At 39.6% G+C, this 15,351-nt stretch overlaps 1 protein-coding gene across 1 annotated transcript; it reads left to right on the top strand.

Annotated features, from left to right (window-relative positions):
* The first annotated feature begins 3,203 nt into the window (after positions 1 to 3,203).
* LOC140230502 (RNA-binding protein 8A-like) lies at positions 3,204 to 15,345 on the top strand. Its single transcript, XM_072310655.1, has 6 exons — positions 3,204 to 3,408; positions 7,481 to 7,540; positions 8,279 to 8,353; positions 9,338 to 9,474; positions 10,450 to 10,589; positions 13,054 to 15,345. Exons 1-6 carry the CDS (start codon positions 3,345 to 3,347, stop codon positions 13,070 to 13,072), a joined length of 495 nt encoding a protein of 164 aa, XP_072166756.1. The 5' UTR covers positions 3,204 to 3,344; the 3' UTR covers positions 13,073 to 15,345.
* Positions 15,346 to 15,351: the final 6 nt, after the last annotated feature.

Genomic DNA, 15,351 nt, shown 5'->3' with positions numbered 1-15,351 from the left:
GGTTTTTACCTCTTCGCTCCACTTTTCATATTAAATGCCAAAAGGGTGTTTTTGACAATAAGTTATAATAAATTACAATATATATATATATATATATATATATATATATATATATATATATATGTGGTTAACGTTGGTGAGATGAAATCAGTATATAGCCTATTTGTCTGGCTTTGTACCCCTTTGAATATTTTTTCCCAGTCGTAAACGTGCCCTCCCTGATTCGATAGAAAGCATTTGCAATTGATGATTATGTCGAAATTAAAAGTCGGTGAAGACTGACGAACCTTTACAGTCTGCAAAAATCTAAAGCTTATCAATAGGAGGGAGACTTAACCAGAAGAAGAGAAGAAGAAGAATAATGATGATGATGATGATGATGACGACGATGATGTTAAAGAAGAAGAAGAACATAATGGTCGGGCAGCCATTTAAAATTCAGAAATCTTTGTTTGGAAGCTGGGACAAAACGTTGTATTTGACACAGTGTTCAAAGTCGCTGAATTTTGATAGACTCGAGCAGGGGGTATCCACAGCGTGTCCACCCCACATTCTGAGTGTCAAATCAAAGATGTTTCTGACGATGGGCTTCCAGGGGCGGATCCAGGAATTCCGTGAATGGGAGGCGCCTTTACAAAATTAAAGGGTGGCGCACGCCCCCCCCCATTTTTTCTTTTTATTTCTTTTGTTTTAACAAAATAAAAATAAGAGGGGGGGGGGGCGTCCGGTGGTTCGCCCCCTCTGGATCCGCCAATGGGCTTATGGTCGACGCTCGCTTTAGGTAATTGGTGAGGGAGTAATCAGAAAGATGAAATTCGTGCATTTTTTGCGGCGTGTCGAGTGTCTGAATACTTAGTATATACGATGGCCGCCGACCATTCATATTTTTGCCACTGGGATTCACAAACTTTTGACAAACTACATGGCACTCAGTGTTAATTTTTCTATCGAACTTTGGGCGCCCGACAGGAAAGCACAGACTATATTAAGAGAAACCATGTCCTGTAAAGGGAGTGTTATGTGGCAGGAAATGCACCCGGGCCTGATTTCATCCACTTACTCCTTTTAAACGGGCGCCAACCGTATGCTTCTAAATTTTGACCACAACAATTATATTTTTGCTGACTTTTACACAAAATATGGAGTGGACCCGCGCCTGACATTACCATAAATTTACAAAGAATAGTAAATAATATACTAAGAATAGGACCTATAAGATAATATACCAAGAATAGGACCTATAAGATATTATCACACGGTACTAAGACATAGGCCCTATGTCCATTCCCAAATCTCAGCCTGGGTTCTACTCGAACACAATAGGCCTATGACTACTCCGACCACTTTTAGTCCCAGCGCCCAAAATTCCTCTAAATTCTGGCTTTGAAACATCACAAAGCATTCATATGATTTTCGTCAATCTTTCGCGACACATTATTGTCAAAATCATCTTTCAAGAAGGCCTAGGCCCATTTGCTATATCAATTTTTTACGGGGCGGTCGCGCTGTCAGATAAAAAATATTCTTTAAAGATAAAATTTACACGAAGACAGAAAAAACACTAGCTGCTTTCATCTAAATGAAGACTAACTTTTTTTCATTAATATAAGTGCCTCCGCGACCTACAGTTCATTATGCCATTTGACTTCAGATCAACCATTGATATTATCAAGCTCTTGATGTATACTATTTTACACGATGATGCTGGGTGGACACGCTGTCTTTGTTAATACTTATTAAAAGCATTATAATCACTCGGTAAGACAAAGAATCCATTCTAGCTCTAGTGACTATATAGGAGCACAAAATACATTCCACTTTTTGTCTCAGCGCCAGAAATTCTTAGCTGACTTTGGGATTGCCGCCGACCATTCATATTTTCGCTCATCTTCACAAACTTTTGCTAAAAATGGATCTTTCAAGTATTTCCTATCGAATTAATGGCGGGTAAACTGTCACAGATTGCTATCAGGCTCTTCAAAGGGAAAGTTTGAACAATGAAGGCCGAAAATGCACTGATTGGCCCTCCTATGATCTCTGTAATTCACATAGAACTTGTCATAAACACCCTTTGCATGTAGGGTGGAGAAGTTGAAACTATAACCAAACAATTTCTATTCTATCTGCCTTGAAAAAAAAAACCAACAACAATCAAGCCGTGACAGACTTAGACCCTTAGACGTTCCTAAATGCACCCATTAGGCGGTGAAAATATATAGAGTTATCAAGTGTATTGCACCGAGTATTAATACCGTTATCAAGTGTATTGTACCGAGAACGAGAAGTGTATTGTACCGAGACATAATTTATGGTGACCGAGGGCATGATGACCGAGGGTTTTCTAATTTCATGTAAATTTGTGATAAAATTCGCGCTAAATTAAATACTCCCGATTAATCACGAGCATCGATCGAGCCCCTCTCGTGTATTGGAGTGGCCTGCAGGTGGACCAAGGAGGTACTTGGGTGGACAGCCAATCACGGCCCTCCTTGCTGAGAAGTCTGCTCAAGGTGCCGAGCCAGGCTGGCCAGAAAATACGATCGTCGATTGGGCAGCTCGAACTGAGGTCAGTGAGGGAGATTTTTTGGCATGATATAATATAATATTTTTAATGAAATGAAAACAATAGGGTCAAATTTGAAAATCTAGATCTATTGTATCTAGATCTAGATCTAAAGTAATTTTATGAATATAGATTTGGCGTAAATATTCCCGAGGAATGACAAACGCCAAATAAACTCATATAACAACAACAACAAGGTACAGGAGGAGTTAGACAGAAAGATCCGACTGTCCGGAGGAGTCTTTTTAATTTTTTTGACGTTATCGCTCTTGGGATCCGTGAAGCCAGACGCGGAACATTTCCCCGACGACCAGATACAGACCGATCTTTCGGTCAAAGGGGGGACCGGAGTATGAACTTCACATGCTATCGCCACGGAGGGCTAGTATCGATAGCACAATTATTATCGAGAGCATGATATGGGCGCTAAGTTTGGGCGCTGGCTTCAGTTTGGCTTGTTATCTGGGGAGGTCCACTGAATGCCATTTTGACCTCCGCGTTCGTAGTCAAATCGCAAAGCGCCCTCCTGCGCCCAAACGAGGTGTGCATGCAGTCGTAGCGCATGATACAATCTAGCCAGCAGCTAGCTTCACATGCATTTTGCATGCAGCAGCGTGTGCCATTGAGTAACACACGTACGGACACAGACATCGACAGCCCTTTCGTCCATCAAGCAGTAGACGACCGGCAAAAAGATACCTGCTTTACTTGTTGCTGCATTGTGTGTCTACTGCTATCAAATTCAAATAACGCATATCAACCGACAGTGAGTTCTGCTATCATGGCGGACGTCTTAGATATTCATGAAGGAGACGAAGAATTCCAGGTGGACGAGGAGTCGGATCGTAAGGTTTCATTCTCTGATTCTGTCACCCACAGGCAACAATAGATGGGGCTAGTCAGTGATAGTGCATAGTGTCATGTCATGTCGACTTGTCGTACCTTTGTCGTTTGTGTTGAGAGTGCTAGGCTGTGCTGTAACGTTAGTGTTTAGCTGGTTTGGCCATGAATTGTAATAAATTTATTGTAGAATCTAAGAACACATCTGTTATGTTGGCTATCCTGGGTTTTCGGGGTAGGGCCTAGACTAACCAATGCTAACGTTAGAATTACTTTTGGATGACTTCGTTTCAAAATTCTACTTGGTAACTTTCTAAATTCTATTTTTCTAACAGTTAGACCATCGACCATGTCGATGTAGATCTTACTAACGTTAGATCCCCCTTCTAACTACGTTAGACCTACCGGTATCTAATGGTTCGGTTAGACAGAAAGATCCGTCTGTAGCTGTCCGGAGGAGTCTTTTATTTTTTTGATGTTATTGCCCTCCTCCGTATCAATAACGTTAGGAGGGGATCCGTGAAGGCCCCCTGAAGCCAGACGCAGTCTCCGCGGAACATAGACGTCTATCCGCGACGACCAGATACAGAGCGATCTTTCAGTCATGTAACTTCCTAACTTGCACTTCAGCACAGGCATGAGACTGAGACAAAAAGTGCTAAAAAATGGATATTATTGTGTCCATCTATGCGTTTGTTTGCGCTACACATTGTCCCCAATTCTGAACACCACATTGTTCTATTTATTTGAAACATTATTCTCGTATGCCAGTGTAGATTATTGCTCTAAAATGTACACGTAATCACTGTTTATGGAAATGTGTGAAATAGCGCTGCTGTAATAACAATTTGGGTATGACCGCACCAGCACCCCAACACTAGCATTCGTCATTCAGCACTAGATGGCGCTCTCATGCACGTACATCGTTTTCTACACATGCAGTGCTCAACTTCTGAGCCCATTCGCAATGATCGCTAGCTGTATCAGTTATGACAGGGGTGCATTGGTATCATTCTTTTCAAAAGTAATACGGCCGTATGGCAAACAAGGTATTCAAATCACAAACCTGAATAGACAGAAAGATCCGTCTGTCCGGAGGACTCTTTTATATTTTGCCATTAACGCTGTCCTCCGTAGACAGACGGAAGCTTGCAGTACCCATTGCTGTGTGGATGTTCTTAACCACTGTCTCTATGGAAAATTGGGTGAGGTACCTCACCCTTCTCGATTGCGTCTAATTCACGGCCCTACGTCGGCAAATTTAAGCTTGTATTGTGAAATTAGTTTTTTAAGAATACATTACACTCACCAGATTAATGAATAATCCAATATTTTAGTAGAATTTTCAACGTAAAACACACCCTGTCGCGTCGTCACGTTCAAACTGCAGAAGAAACACACACTATGAATCTCTTAGCCAATCACATGCGAGGTACCTTCTACGTGTTTGTTTTACTAAAACACGTACCTCGCATGTGATTGGCTTTCAATGGCTTACAGATTAAAAATGGCGACTTACTGCTTGCGAGCGGCGATGCTGCGATATCGATAAAATTTCTGCGTTATAACCGAGTAACTGTGAGTATTTCGATTGCACAATGTGAGAAATTAACCCCAAATATTGCTGCATAATGTGTCATGTCATGTCAAACTTGTTTGAATGTAAAATAGCTGCCTGAAATTTGGTTAATCGTAACGTTCGATCTGTGCGCTACTGCCACACAGGAGCTGGCATCATTGACTTCGGTCTGTATACGGAGGGGATCCGTGAAGCCAGACGTAGTCTCCGCGGAACATTCCCCGACGGACAGATACAGTCCGATCTTTCGGTCAAAAACCTGAACTACTTTTGTCTTTCTGTACGTGGGTTTGCGTCTGCTACCTACCGCTAGTAGTAGTACACTTTGTAGCCCGAGGAGGAGGATCTGTTCAGCACACTAAGTCAAAATTTCGCACTTATTTGTCATGACCTTTGGTGTATTTTGTACTTAGATCTAATCCACATTGCGCAAAATATGGCAGTATCGAAACTTCCCTTTTTTCAAAATTGAAATGTTTTCTGAGTTTTTGAAAGAAAGATTTATCGACCTCACATAAGCGCATGTGGTAACAACTGTACACGAAATGGACCCTGCAATGCCTGGTTTCAGTGAAATTGGCTGCCCGATCGGAGCCTGCGAAGAGCTTCGCGGTTGCTGCCGCAGGAGTCTCTATGGATGTTGTGTGATTTACGACTGCCATTCCACGTATGCGGACGAGGCGGGCTGGCTCAGTGCTAGCGAGCTCTGTACTTGCGGTGATGGGCGAATCGAAGCCGCCACTACAATGGGAAAATCGTGAATGCAAAAAATTATTAAAATGCGAGATTTTTTTTCAAGAAAACAAAAACTTTGATTTAAACACTATTTACATGTACCGGTATGTCTATATTCGGTATCAATCTACATATAATTGATCTCATTTCATGGCTTGGTGTATATCTGATTTTCATAAGATGAACGCTGCCAGCACTCACTGTGTTACAGCACCCCGCGCTGAGGTCAAGTAGGGTAATTTCTAAAATGCAGAAAGAGTTGTACAAAAATTTAGTAGACTCCAGCCAGGGCCTGGAAATACATTGTACGTAAATTAGCCAAAAAAGGTTTGCCAGAAGTCCACAACCTGAGAGCTTACCCCATCGTGGTTGCTACATAATTTTTCATGGAGGTAGAGAGGGGAGACTAATCAATCATCAGTAGATTTGCTTAGATACTAATTGACAAATTGGGCTGCAGCAATATCCATCGATCTTTCACACTGGCATGCAGCTTGTTGGGAAATACGATTGCAGGGGCATGATCAATCATCATGTTACATTCTACCTACTACTCAGTACTTAGTAACTACTCTGTACACTTAAGTTTTTATGCTACGGTACTAGCTTCCCACAATGCTGAAAGTGGGGCTAGAGCGAGGGCTCTTCTGGGCCCCATTTAATAAAAGATGTTAAGATAACAACTCTTGCTGGAATGGCAACTTCCAATAGCAACAGCCAATCAGGAAGCTGAATTCTTGTCGTTACCATGGCAATTGCCATTCCAGCAAGAGTTGCTGTCGTATCAACTCTTTATGAAATGGAGCCCTGGAATGAAAGTTGTGAACTAGAATCTACAACATGTACATGTACGTAGGGGTTCTACGATCAAAATTATTCTACACTTTTGATCTCGGTCATAACACTCCAAAACCAGTCATCCTGGCAAACCGTGTCAGCTGGGTAAGTTTCGTGGTAGTCCCTTTCGATGTTCTGGAAGCAGATTCCAAGTGATGGATACATACAGGATTTTGAGCCCTTCCGAGAACTTGATGTTGTGGTTTTAAATGTATCATGGGCTCTCATCCAGCTCATGTTGTGTGCTATTCCACTGGACTTTGCAATTAGACACAACGCAATTGATACACCATGTTCATGGCATTGACATTGTCTACTCACTTTGATTGACTTGACGGAATTTAATTAAAGGCAGACCATACTTGTATATAAGTAAATCATCATCAATTATAGAAAGGAATGAAAAATCGTTTGGTCTTAAGGTGAAGAACATCACCAATATGTTACTACAGGTGTGATGCACAAGCATAAAGCACTGCCCCCCCCCCCCCCACAAGACTAGTGAATTGAATTGAATTCGAGTATGATCATACACATACTTAAAGTGTTGTACAAGTTGTAGGTGAAATGTTACTTGATAATTTATTTAGAGAGTGTAACCTTGTGTACATTGTAAGGGTGATTCGAGAAATACCAGACTGTTTGTTACCCTGTAGCATAATCTTGGAGCACTGAATGCACAATTCAAGTTTACATGTACTTTTTTTTGTAAGAATGATATTAATTGATAATGTATTATCATTGTCATAGTGATTTACTACTACTAATGCTATCATCATACCACACACTGTCATTTTATATGGAATACTGTATTCTTGTTTTTTCCTTCAATTTTGCAATTGCAGGGTATCTTGAAGGAAGATTCTTCAGGCCATGGGAACACAAAATGTATTAATTATGATTTTCTTTTCTTGTCGTGTATACAGAAGGAATACAGAAACTCAAAAAGAGTGTGAAGAAGAGGAAAGGAAGGGGCTTTGGTGCAGGTAAGAACAGCAGTACACACATTTTATTCAAGAAAAGGTGCTTCTAGCTGAACTGTTGTAAATTCTTAGCAGGTGTCTATTTTTTTGTGTCTACTACAAAATCATTGGGCATTCTTGCTGTACATTCATTGTCTAAAGATGAGTGCTGGCTGATTAAAAATTACATTTTTTAAAAAATATTTTTTAGTTTGTATGAAGTCATCTGCCAGCAGGGGCTCAAATTTTCTGTGGGAACACTTTCATACGTCATGCAAAGTATGTTTTAAGTAAGGTCCTGAGATAAATCAAGCTTCCTATGGAAATATAGTGTCCATCTTTACATGATCATGCAAAAGATATTTCAGCTAAAGATTTGATAAATTCTTGATATGTGATTACACATCTTTTGCTCTTATGAAAGCATCTTTTTAAACAACATGTTGTTGTGAACAAGTTGTGAAACCAGAATTTGTATGCTAATTTAGATCTCTCTTAAGATTTGTTGACTGATGATTGTGTGTACACATTGTACAATGTAGCAGCTGCTATTAAATGACTGTATTATGCAATATCAGTGTACAGTGTCTATAACAGAACATCTCTGATTGCGATTTCATCCACAAAGATGATTGTATTGAATGGATAGGCAAACTCATTCATAAACTCCTGTGAGCTCATGGTGGACCCAGAGTGAATTCATTCTTTATCCTGATGAATTGCTGACATGGCTTTCCATTCTTATGTTTCATTTCTCGGCAGAGGGAGGTATTCGCACAGCTGACGATGAGTTCCAGGGACTTGAAATAGATACAAGTGAATCGGGACCACAAAGATGTGAGACTTTAGCTAACTTTCTTTTTAAGGAGTAGCAATTCTGACCACGACAGAGGTGTAATAAGATACTCTATGTAGATCATTCTGATGGCATGTTTGAATGGTGGCTGCATGCAGTTGATTACCCATGAATTCAGGTTGATGTTATTGAGCTCTACATGTGTGTGTCACCACTCCTGGCAAAGACAAAAGTTCTGCTTTTTGTAACCACCCTCATAGATCTGACTCAGAGAGAACACTTTGAAATTTCAGTAATCAGATGACCAATTGTGAGCAAAGAAAAGAGCCGTGTTCTCTCTAAAAATGCCTATGATTCCCAGGTCAGATGCATATGTAAATGAGTAAAGCATCTATAGTTTAATACCACAACAGGTATAAGATATGCAATATTGATACAAGTGATGCCCTACTTTACTTGAAAAGAAAAGAAAAAAAGAAGTTGTAAAGCCAATAAAATTGTCTGTAATTCAACAGTAATCCATCTTCATTTAATATTTACAAATGTACCTAAGTAATCATGCTTTATCTCCAGTCACATAATTTTTTCTGGATTACATTGACTGGCAAAGTATACTGTAAATATGAAACATGCTGCAGTTTGGAAAGGTTTGTACATTTCATGCTCTAATATCAGTGCTAAAATAAGCCAAAATAAGCCATGCAAATACTTTGTTTACTAGTACTCTTTTTCATCTAGACAAATTCATACTATCACTGTTACAGTGATGACAGTTGCTGCAGTGAAAAATTACATAAATTTTGTCTAATATTGAATTAAAGAAGTTGATTGTACAAACAGTTTCCACATTTGCTGTAGTTGTTTCATTACTGTGAGCATCTGGAATAGAATTTTCTTTATTACTATGTGGAATATTTTGTCCAATAAGCTGGTTAAATGAAGGCCGCAAGTAGAGTATGCTTTATAATAAGCTAATGTCTACAATTGTAGTTTTACAAGCTGTATTCTGACTCTTATTTCATCAGCTGTGGAGGGGTGGATCCTCTTTGTGACCGGTGTCCACGAGGAGGCCACAGAGGAGGACGTCCAAGACAAGTTTGCTGACTACGGAGAGATCAAAAATATGCACGTCAACCTGGACAGGAGAACGGGCTACCTGAAGGTGAACATTTAAATAAGTGCACAAGTAAAACTTGTGTGTATGTGTGTGTGTGTGTGCATCTGTTCTTGATTTTTTATGTGTTTAGTCCGACCTTGATTATCAAGCAGTCTCTCATATGGATCTCTATCATTCAGACATTTTCACATGGTGAAGACAAAAAGAAATAGTGATTTCAAGTGAGTAAAACTGCTACAAAATCCATACAAATTGCCCATGATATTACCAACAGAAACATTTCATGAATTTGCCAGGTTTACAATTCAATATCTGCTGAAACTGGACCATAGTTTTTACTATAGCTAGCACTGGGTTGGCAGCTACATATGTACATGTACATCAACATTGTTTCTCCCATATCTGGCCAAATTGCTTATCTGGACGGGCGTCAGTTGTGACATGGCCAGATAACAGAGGTCTGACTGTATTTGGCATTGTATTTGTTGTATACAGTGTTATTCTTCCCTTTGCAGTTACTTTATGAATACATGTAAGACAATAACGTAGCAAAATCCATCCAGAGCTCATTACTCCAAGAATTGCTGATGGAAGGGTCCTGCACATAACAACATTTTATTGGTATGCAATGTCATCTACAGTTAGTCTTGTTTCACATACAGAATTTGATTTATAATGAGGACAATTCACATGAAAACAAAAACAGGAAAAAATAGATGGAAATTTAGATTATGAATTATTTTAAACAGGTTGTGTTAACACAGTCAGACCTACTGTTTACCTTATTTTGTAAGCATTTGGCAGATGTAGCTCATTATACACAGGAATTTGTTTTAATTTTCATATATTAGCACACAAAAAAAAATAAATGTTAGCGACAGATACTGGTAGAAAAGTTGATTATTTTTCTTCTTCAGATATTGTTATTTATTCCCACACCCTCCTCCCAAAACACCAGTTTGTCTTCACAAACTTGATGTTACTGGTGAATATTCTTGAATGTCGTGTTTTTCTTCCTAGGGGTATGTCCTGGTAGAGTATGAAACCTTCAAGGAAGCCCAGAAGGCAATGGATGCCCTAAACGGTGCTGAAATCCTAGGCCAGGCCATCAACGTTGACTGGGCATTTGTCCGTGGGCCACACGAGTCGGGCAGGAAGAGGTAAAGGCAGTCATGAGAAAAAGGATCGTTCTCTTTTTGTAATGAGAAATAAGTATTCATATTCGACCACATTGCTTTATTATATTCTACATGGTGCAGTTATTACTGAATTCAACTGGACGTTTTGCTTCTTTTAACTTTGTTTGTTTTTTATATATATATTTATGTAATGTGATTTTATATACATATACTTGGATTGTACAGGACCTTGATATAAAACAGCTTTTACCTGCTGATCTTGTTATCCTTTCAAAATATGTTCAAATAAATAAATAAATAAATAAATAAATAAATAAACAAATAAATAAACTTCATTATGAGGAGGTTGCTGGGACCACTGATTTTGCCTCATTAGAATACTACATTTCCACCATGTTCCTGATGGCCACAGCAGCCCTGTTTACCCGAAACACAGTGTGCCATGTGGAGACAGATACTCGGGCCTTTTTTTCTCTCTCTCCTCCATAATCTAGTCTTATTCATTCCAGTCCTCACTCCAGTGAACATTGTATTTGTTCAAGATAATATGGAGTTCCTGCTGTAGGTGCATTTCACGGAGTGAAACCATGATTCAAACTAGTCGGTATTCATTCATTCATTCTCATGGTGTGTGGTCAGGCTAGACTACACATATTTCTCATTGCGTTCCACTACTGACCGCCTCCAAGCTTTGTTATGGCCTATAACGAGCTGTCAGGTTTTGCTGAATTCACCCTGTTTTGCTATGGCATACTTGGTCTAGGTTTTTCAGCAGCACCATGATTGCTTTGGCATCCTGTTTTGTCCACAGTGGACCTGAAACGGGACTGCCATGGCCACCAGGAACATGGTGTATTAAACGTTGCATAACCGGTACCTTGTTAATGTACTAGTCTTAGTACACTGTAGCCGGGGTGGAAGGATGTCTCAGTATAGTGTTTGAGAATGCCATTGACTATTGTGCAGTATTATTGAAAGTTGCTCATTCACTGATCTTCCCGTGAAGATGATATATGGGTAGTGAGTGAACAGTCGGTTAGTATCAGTAGTACATCATTGTAGTTTTCTGAAAGAAATGCTCATACCTCATTTCTTTTTTCTTTCATAGATTCTCTGTAATGCTGTTGTGTGAAGTAGTCACCAAGTTAACATGTCAGTGATGGAGAATCCATAGATCCTGCTCCCCATCCAAAAAGAAAAAAGAAAAAAGAAAAGAAATAAGAATAGAGCAAGAAAATTGATATAGAAATATGAAATGCTAATGCACCCCCAAAAAAACAACAACAGAAAAACAACAACAAAAATAAAAACAAACAAACGAAATGAAACAAACACTTGAAGAGAAAAGTTGATTACATTGATGCGCTCAGCATTGGCATTGCACTTAATGTTTATGACCACTTCAATAGGTATTCAGAGACAACGTGCAAATAAAGGACAAACCAAGCTCCCTGTTTCCACCACAGGGCATATGGCGTTTTACAGAGTGGAACTTGAGTCGAAGAAAAACATTGAAATTTGTCATTACATGATGAAGAGTTTTAAAATAATTTTTAGATGGAACATGAGAAGAAAATGAAAGAACAGAAACATAAGAGCATCCAGTCACATATAACATGTAAATGTGTTACAGTTTTGTCAAAGATAATCTTTAACCCTAAAGGGGCCGGGCTTTTTTGGCTATGCTCAGACCGGGGGGGGGGGGGGGGGGGGGGGGGGGGGGGGGGGCGGATTCCGCCCCCCCCCCCTGAGATCTCGGCCATCGGTGGTGCGATCGCGATGAAATTTTGCATGCGTGAGACCCGCGTCATAATCTACAAGATTGTGTCATAAGATTTTTTGAAACAATCAATTTCTAATTTTAATTAATTAATTATGCAAATTAAGCTCAAGGTGATATTTTAGCTTAATTAAAAGCATTGAGAGTCTAATTTTTGATCTGTAAATCTGTTTTAGCATATTCAACAATTGTACATCACAAAAACTTCCAAAACTCATTTCAATTCTTATGTATTTTATTGTTTTCAGAATTTCTTATGTATTTCTTTGTTTTTCAACTTTTGGTTTTTCTTTGTTTTTTCATTGGAAATTGTCACTGACCACTTTTCTACCATAATTAGCACAAAATTAATCAATGAAAGTGATTAATTGTAAAAATGATCAGGTTTTTATGCCTTTCATGACAGAGCACTGTTTTCCATAGGAAATGCACACAAAATCACAAAATTGTGCCCGTTTTGGAGCGACATTCCGTTACAAAAATGGGCGTGGCTTCGCAAAAGTATGCGCGGACGTTGCAAATTTGGTCTCAAAAGTTGCGCGAGACTTGAACGAAGAAAGTCAAGAAGCCTCGCGATGAGGCCTTCTCGCGTTACAGAATTATAGCGCGAAACGTCGAGGGGGGGCGGATTCCGCCCCCCCCCCCCCCCCCCGGCCCTTTTAGGGTTAAAAGCATTTGAATTTGTTTGGCCTTCTCTCCAAACAGAGGTGGGAGAAGACGCTGAGGACTGCCACTCTACCGCTTCCTACTTCCTGCTTAAGATGATCATCCACTCTGAGACGACGGCTTTCCAGCAGGACAAGCTGGGAGAACTAGAGCTTTTCCAGCAGTTACTGCCAGGCGAGAGCAAGATCTAGTGTTGTCCAAGTTGCCACCAGAACACAATTCTGCCCTATCACTTTCTCTTGGTTTCTCTCTCTGTAGTAGACTATGCCAAAAACAAAATAGTAAAGTGTGTCCAAAAAAAGAGGTCATGATATTACAACAGGGGAACTGTTTATTTTTCCCAAAGCTTTGTACAGAGGTACAAAGGAGACCACAATATGCTTTGAGCTTCTTCTGAACTTTTTAATATAGAAGGGAAGAAGAGAGAGAGAAAACATTACTCTTGCACATTTAACAGACATTGGAAAGGTAAGGGGTTATCATGATTGAAAATAATGTGGCCTCTCAGTCAATGTATTGTCATCAAAGTATTAGTGTTTTCAGCCAAGGAAGCATTAGAATTCTCAAAGTTTGGCCATTATGGACTTTTCCTTGCTTCATGTATTTACTAGCATATGCGTGCAAACCATTCCTGGCAAATAGCAATATTCTTCTTTCTTCAGGGAAAAGAAAAGAAGTTTTTGTTTTTGTTTTTCAACCTTGTAATTGACATTTTGTGTAGACCTGCTGACAGTGATAATGGGAATTTTTTTTCTGCATTATTTTCTCCTATTTGTTCCTCTCTATAAGATAATTCCAGCATTGGCAAATATATATTCAGATGAATTATGTTCTGAAGTATCAATGATTGAGAATGGAAAGTAATTCAAGTATGTGAAGTGGCACACATCCATTGAGCTTCCGTCTGTTTACAAAGATGCTAGAAATAGTTTGAGAGAATGCATTGGGCATAAATCCAATTGCTTGGTAATCTTCTAGACATCGTTCTCTAGTCAAGTGCTGTTTACCTCTCGGAAGACTATATCGGCCAAGTGGGCTCTCCACAGACTCCCAACGGCTTGTTCAATATTCAACTTTTTACAAGTAGGACATGTAAGCAAGCTTAGGCCAAAGTATTTTGCCAGCTCAATCCATTTGGACTAGGCAACAATTGAAATGATGATGTTGTTCTTCTTTTATTGCTCCATTCAAAATCGATGGGGTGGATGGGGGGGGGGGGGGGATTTCCTTTTGAATTAGTGTGCTGCCTTCTGTTAGATCAGAGTTTCTGTTAAACTGTAGTAAAACATTCTCTGTATATGTTTTGTTTTGTTTTGTTGCTGTTGTTTTGGGTTTTTTGAGAGAGAGATTTAGCCTGGAATTGTAGATGCAGAATTTGTGAAGTTCCCTTCAGAACCTTGAGGGGTAGAACCGTATGCGCATAAAGGCAACATGAAATTTTTTCTAACCCCTACTGTTTAAAGTGCTATTTTGTGTTCAAGAGTAACACTACGAAGTGAAAGGATGTAGGTCAGTGGAAACTTTTTTTTTTTTTTTAAAGGATGCAAGACTTTGGTCTCATATATGAAAGGATTGAGTGGATGTTCATCTCTTCCCCGACCCGACCCCACCCCTTTCCCCTTCCATCCTCCCACACACACACACATGTGTGCTCACAACATAAGCGGTCACATGAGATTACCGCCAGAATGTGGTCCCATTTGCTGGCTTACGTCTGTGGGAATTCACAGGGTTCCATAATGATGCCTGCCGTGGCATGACTATTGTATCATGCAGACACAATGGCCGGGCTCCACAGACAAGACACAATTCATACGATATCCAGGGGGAAAATAACCAATTTGTGTAATTGGAGGTGTCAGATCAAACACACAAGTCCGATTCCCATCAGTTAAGAAAATGTTTGGACTGAGGCAACTAAATTTGATCGTGAACCTGCAGTTGAAAGTTTATGACGTCAGTCCAAGAGCAAGCACTAGTTGTATTAAAACTAAAAGTAAATGAAAACAGTGAAAATGTGATCACTTCAGATTCTGGCAGTATTTTTTTTTCTGCATTTGGACTTTATGTATTAGCAAAAAAGTCCACTGGAGTGCAATTTTGTTGACAATGGCATAGAATACATGAGGGGGAAAAGTTGGGGTATGGGTCAGATTCCGGGGCCTATTTGGCCCTGTTTCACACTTGGGTGTTTTACTGTTTGGTTCCACATAAAACGGTGAAACACCCAAGTACCCACGCTCATTGTACATATTTTTTACCTTACTGCATTTTTTCTGATTATACATTGGTATTCGTAAGAAATAAAAAAAGTGTGAAATCCATGTCACATGACAC

The sequence above is a fragment of the Diadema setosum genome, chromosome 7, assembly GCF_964275005.1.
Source record: "Diadema setosum chromosome 7, eeDiaSeto1, whole genome shotgun sequence".
Classification (NCBI taxonomy): domain Eukaryota; kingdom Metazoa; phylum Echinodermata; class Echinoidea; order Diadematoida; family Diadematidae; genus Diadema; species Diadema setosum.
This window is presented reverse-complemented; position numbering and strand designations above follow the sequence as displayed.

Excerpts from the sequence above, each read along its gene's own strand:
- LOC140230502 (XM_072310655.1), top strand. The coding sequence starts at position 3,345 with ATGGCGGACGTCTTAGATATTCATGAAGGAGACGAAGAATTCCAGGTG. Across the intron at positions 3,409-7,480 it reads GGTGGACGAGGAGTCGGATC|AAGGAATACAGAAACTCAAA; the intron begins GTAAGGTTTCAT and ends TCGTGTATACAG. Across the intron at positions 7,541-8,278 it reads AGGAAGGGGCTTTGGTGCAG|AGGGAGGTATTCGCACAGCT; the intron begins GTAAGAACAGCA and ends ATTTCTCGGCAG.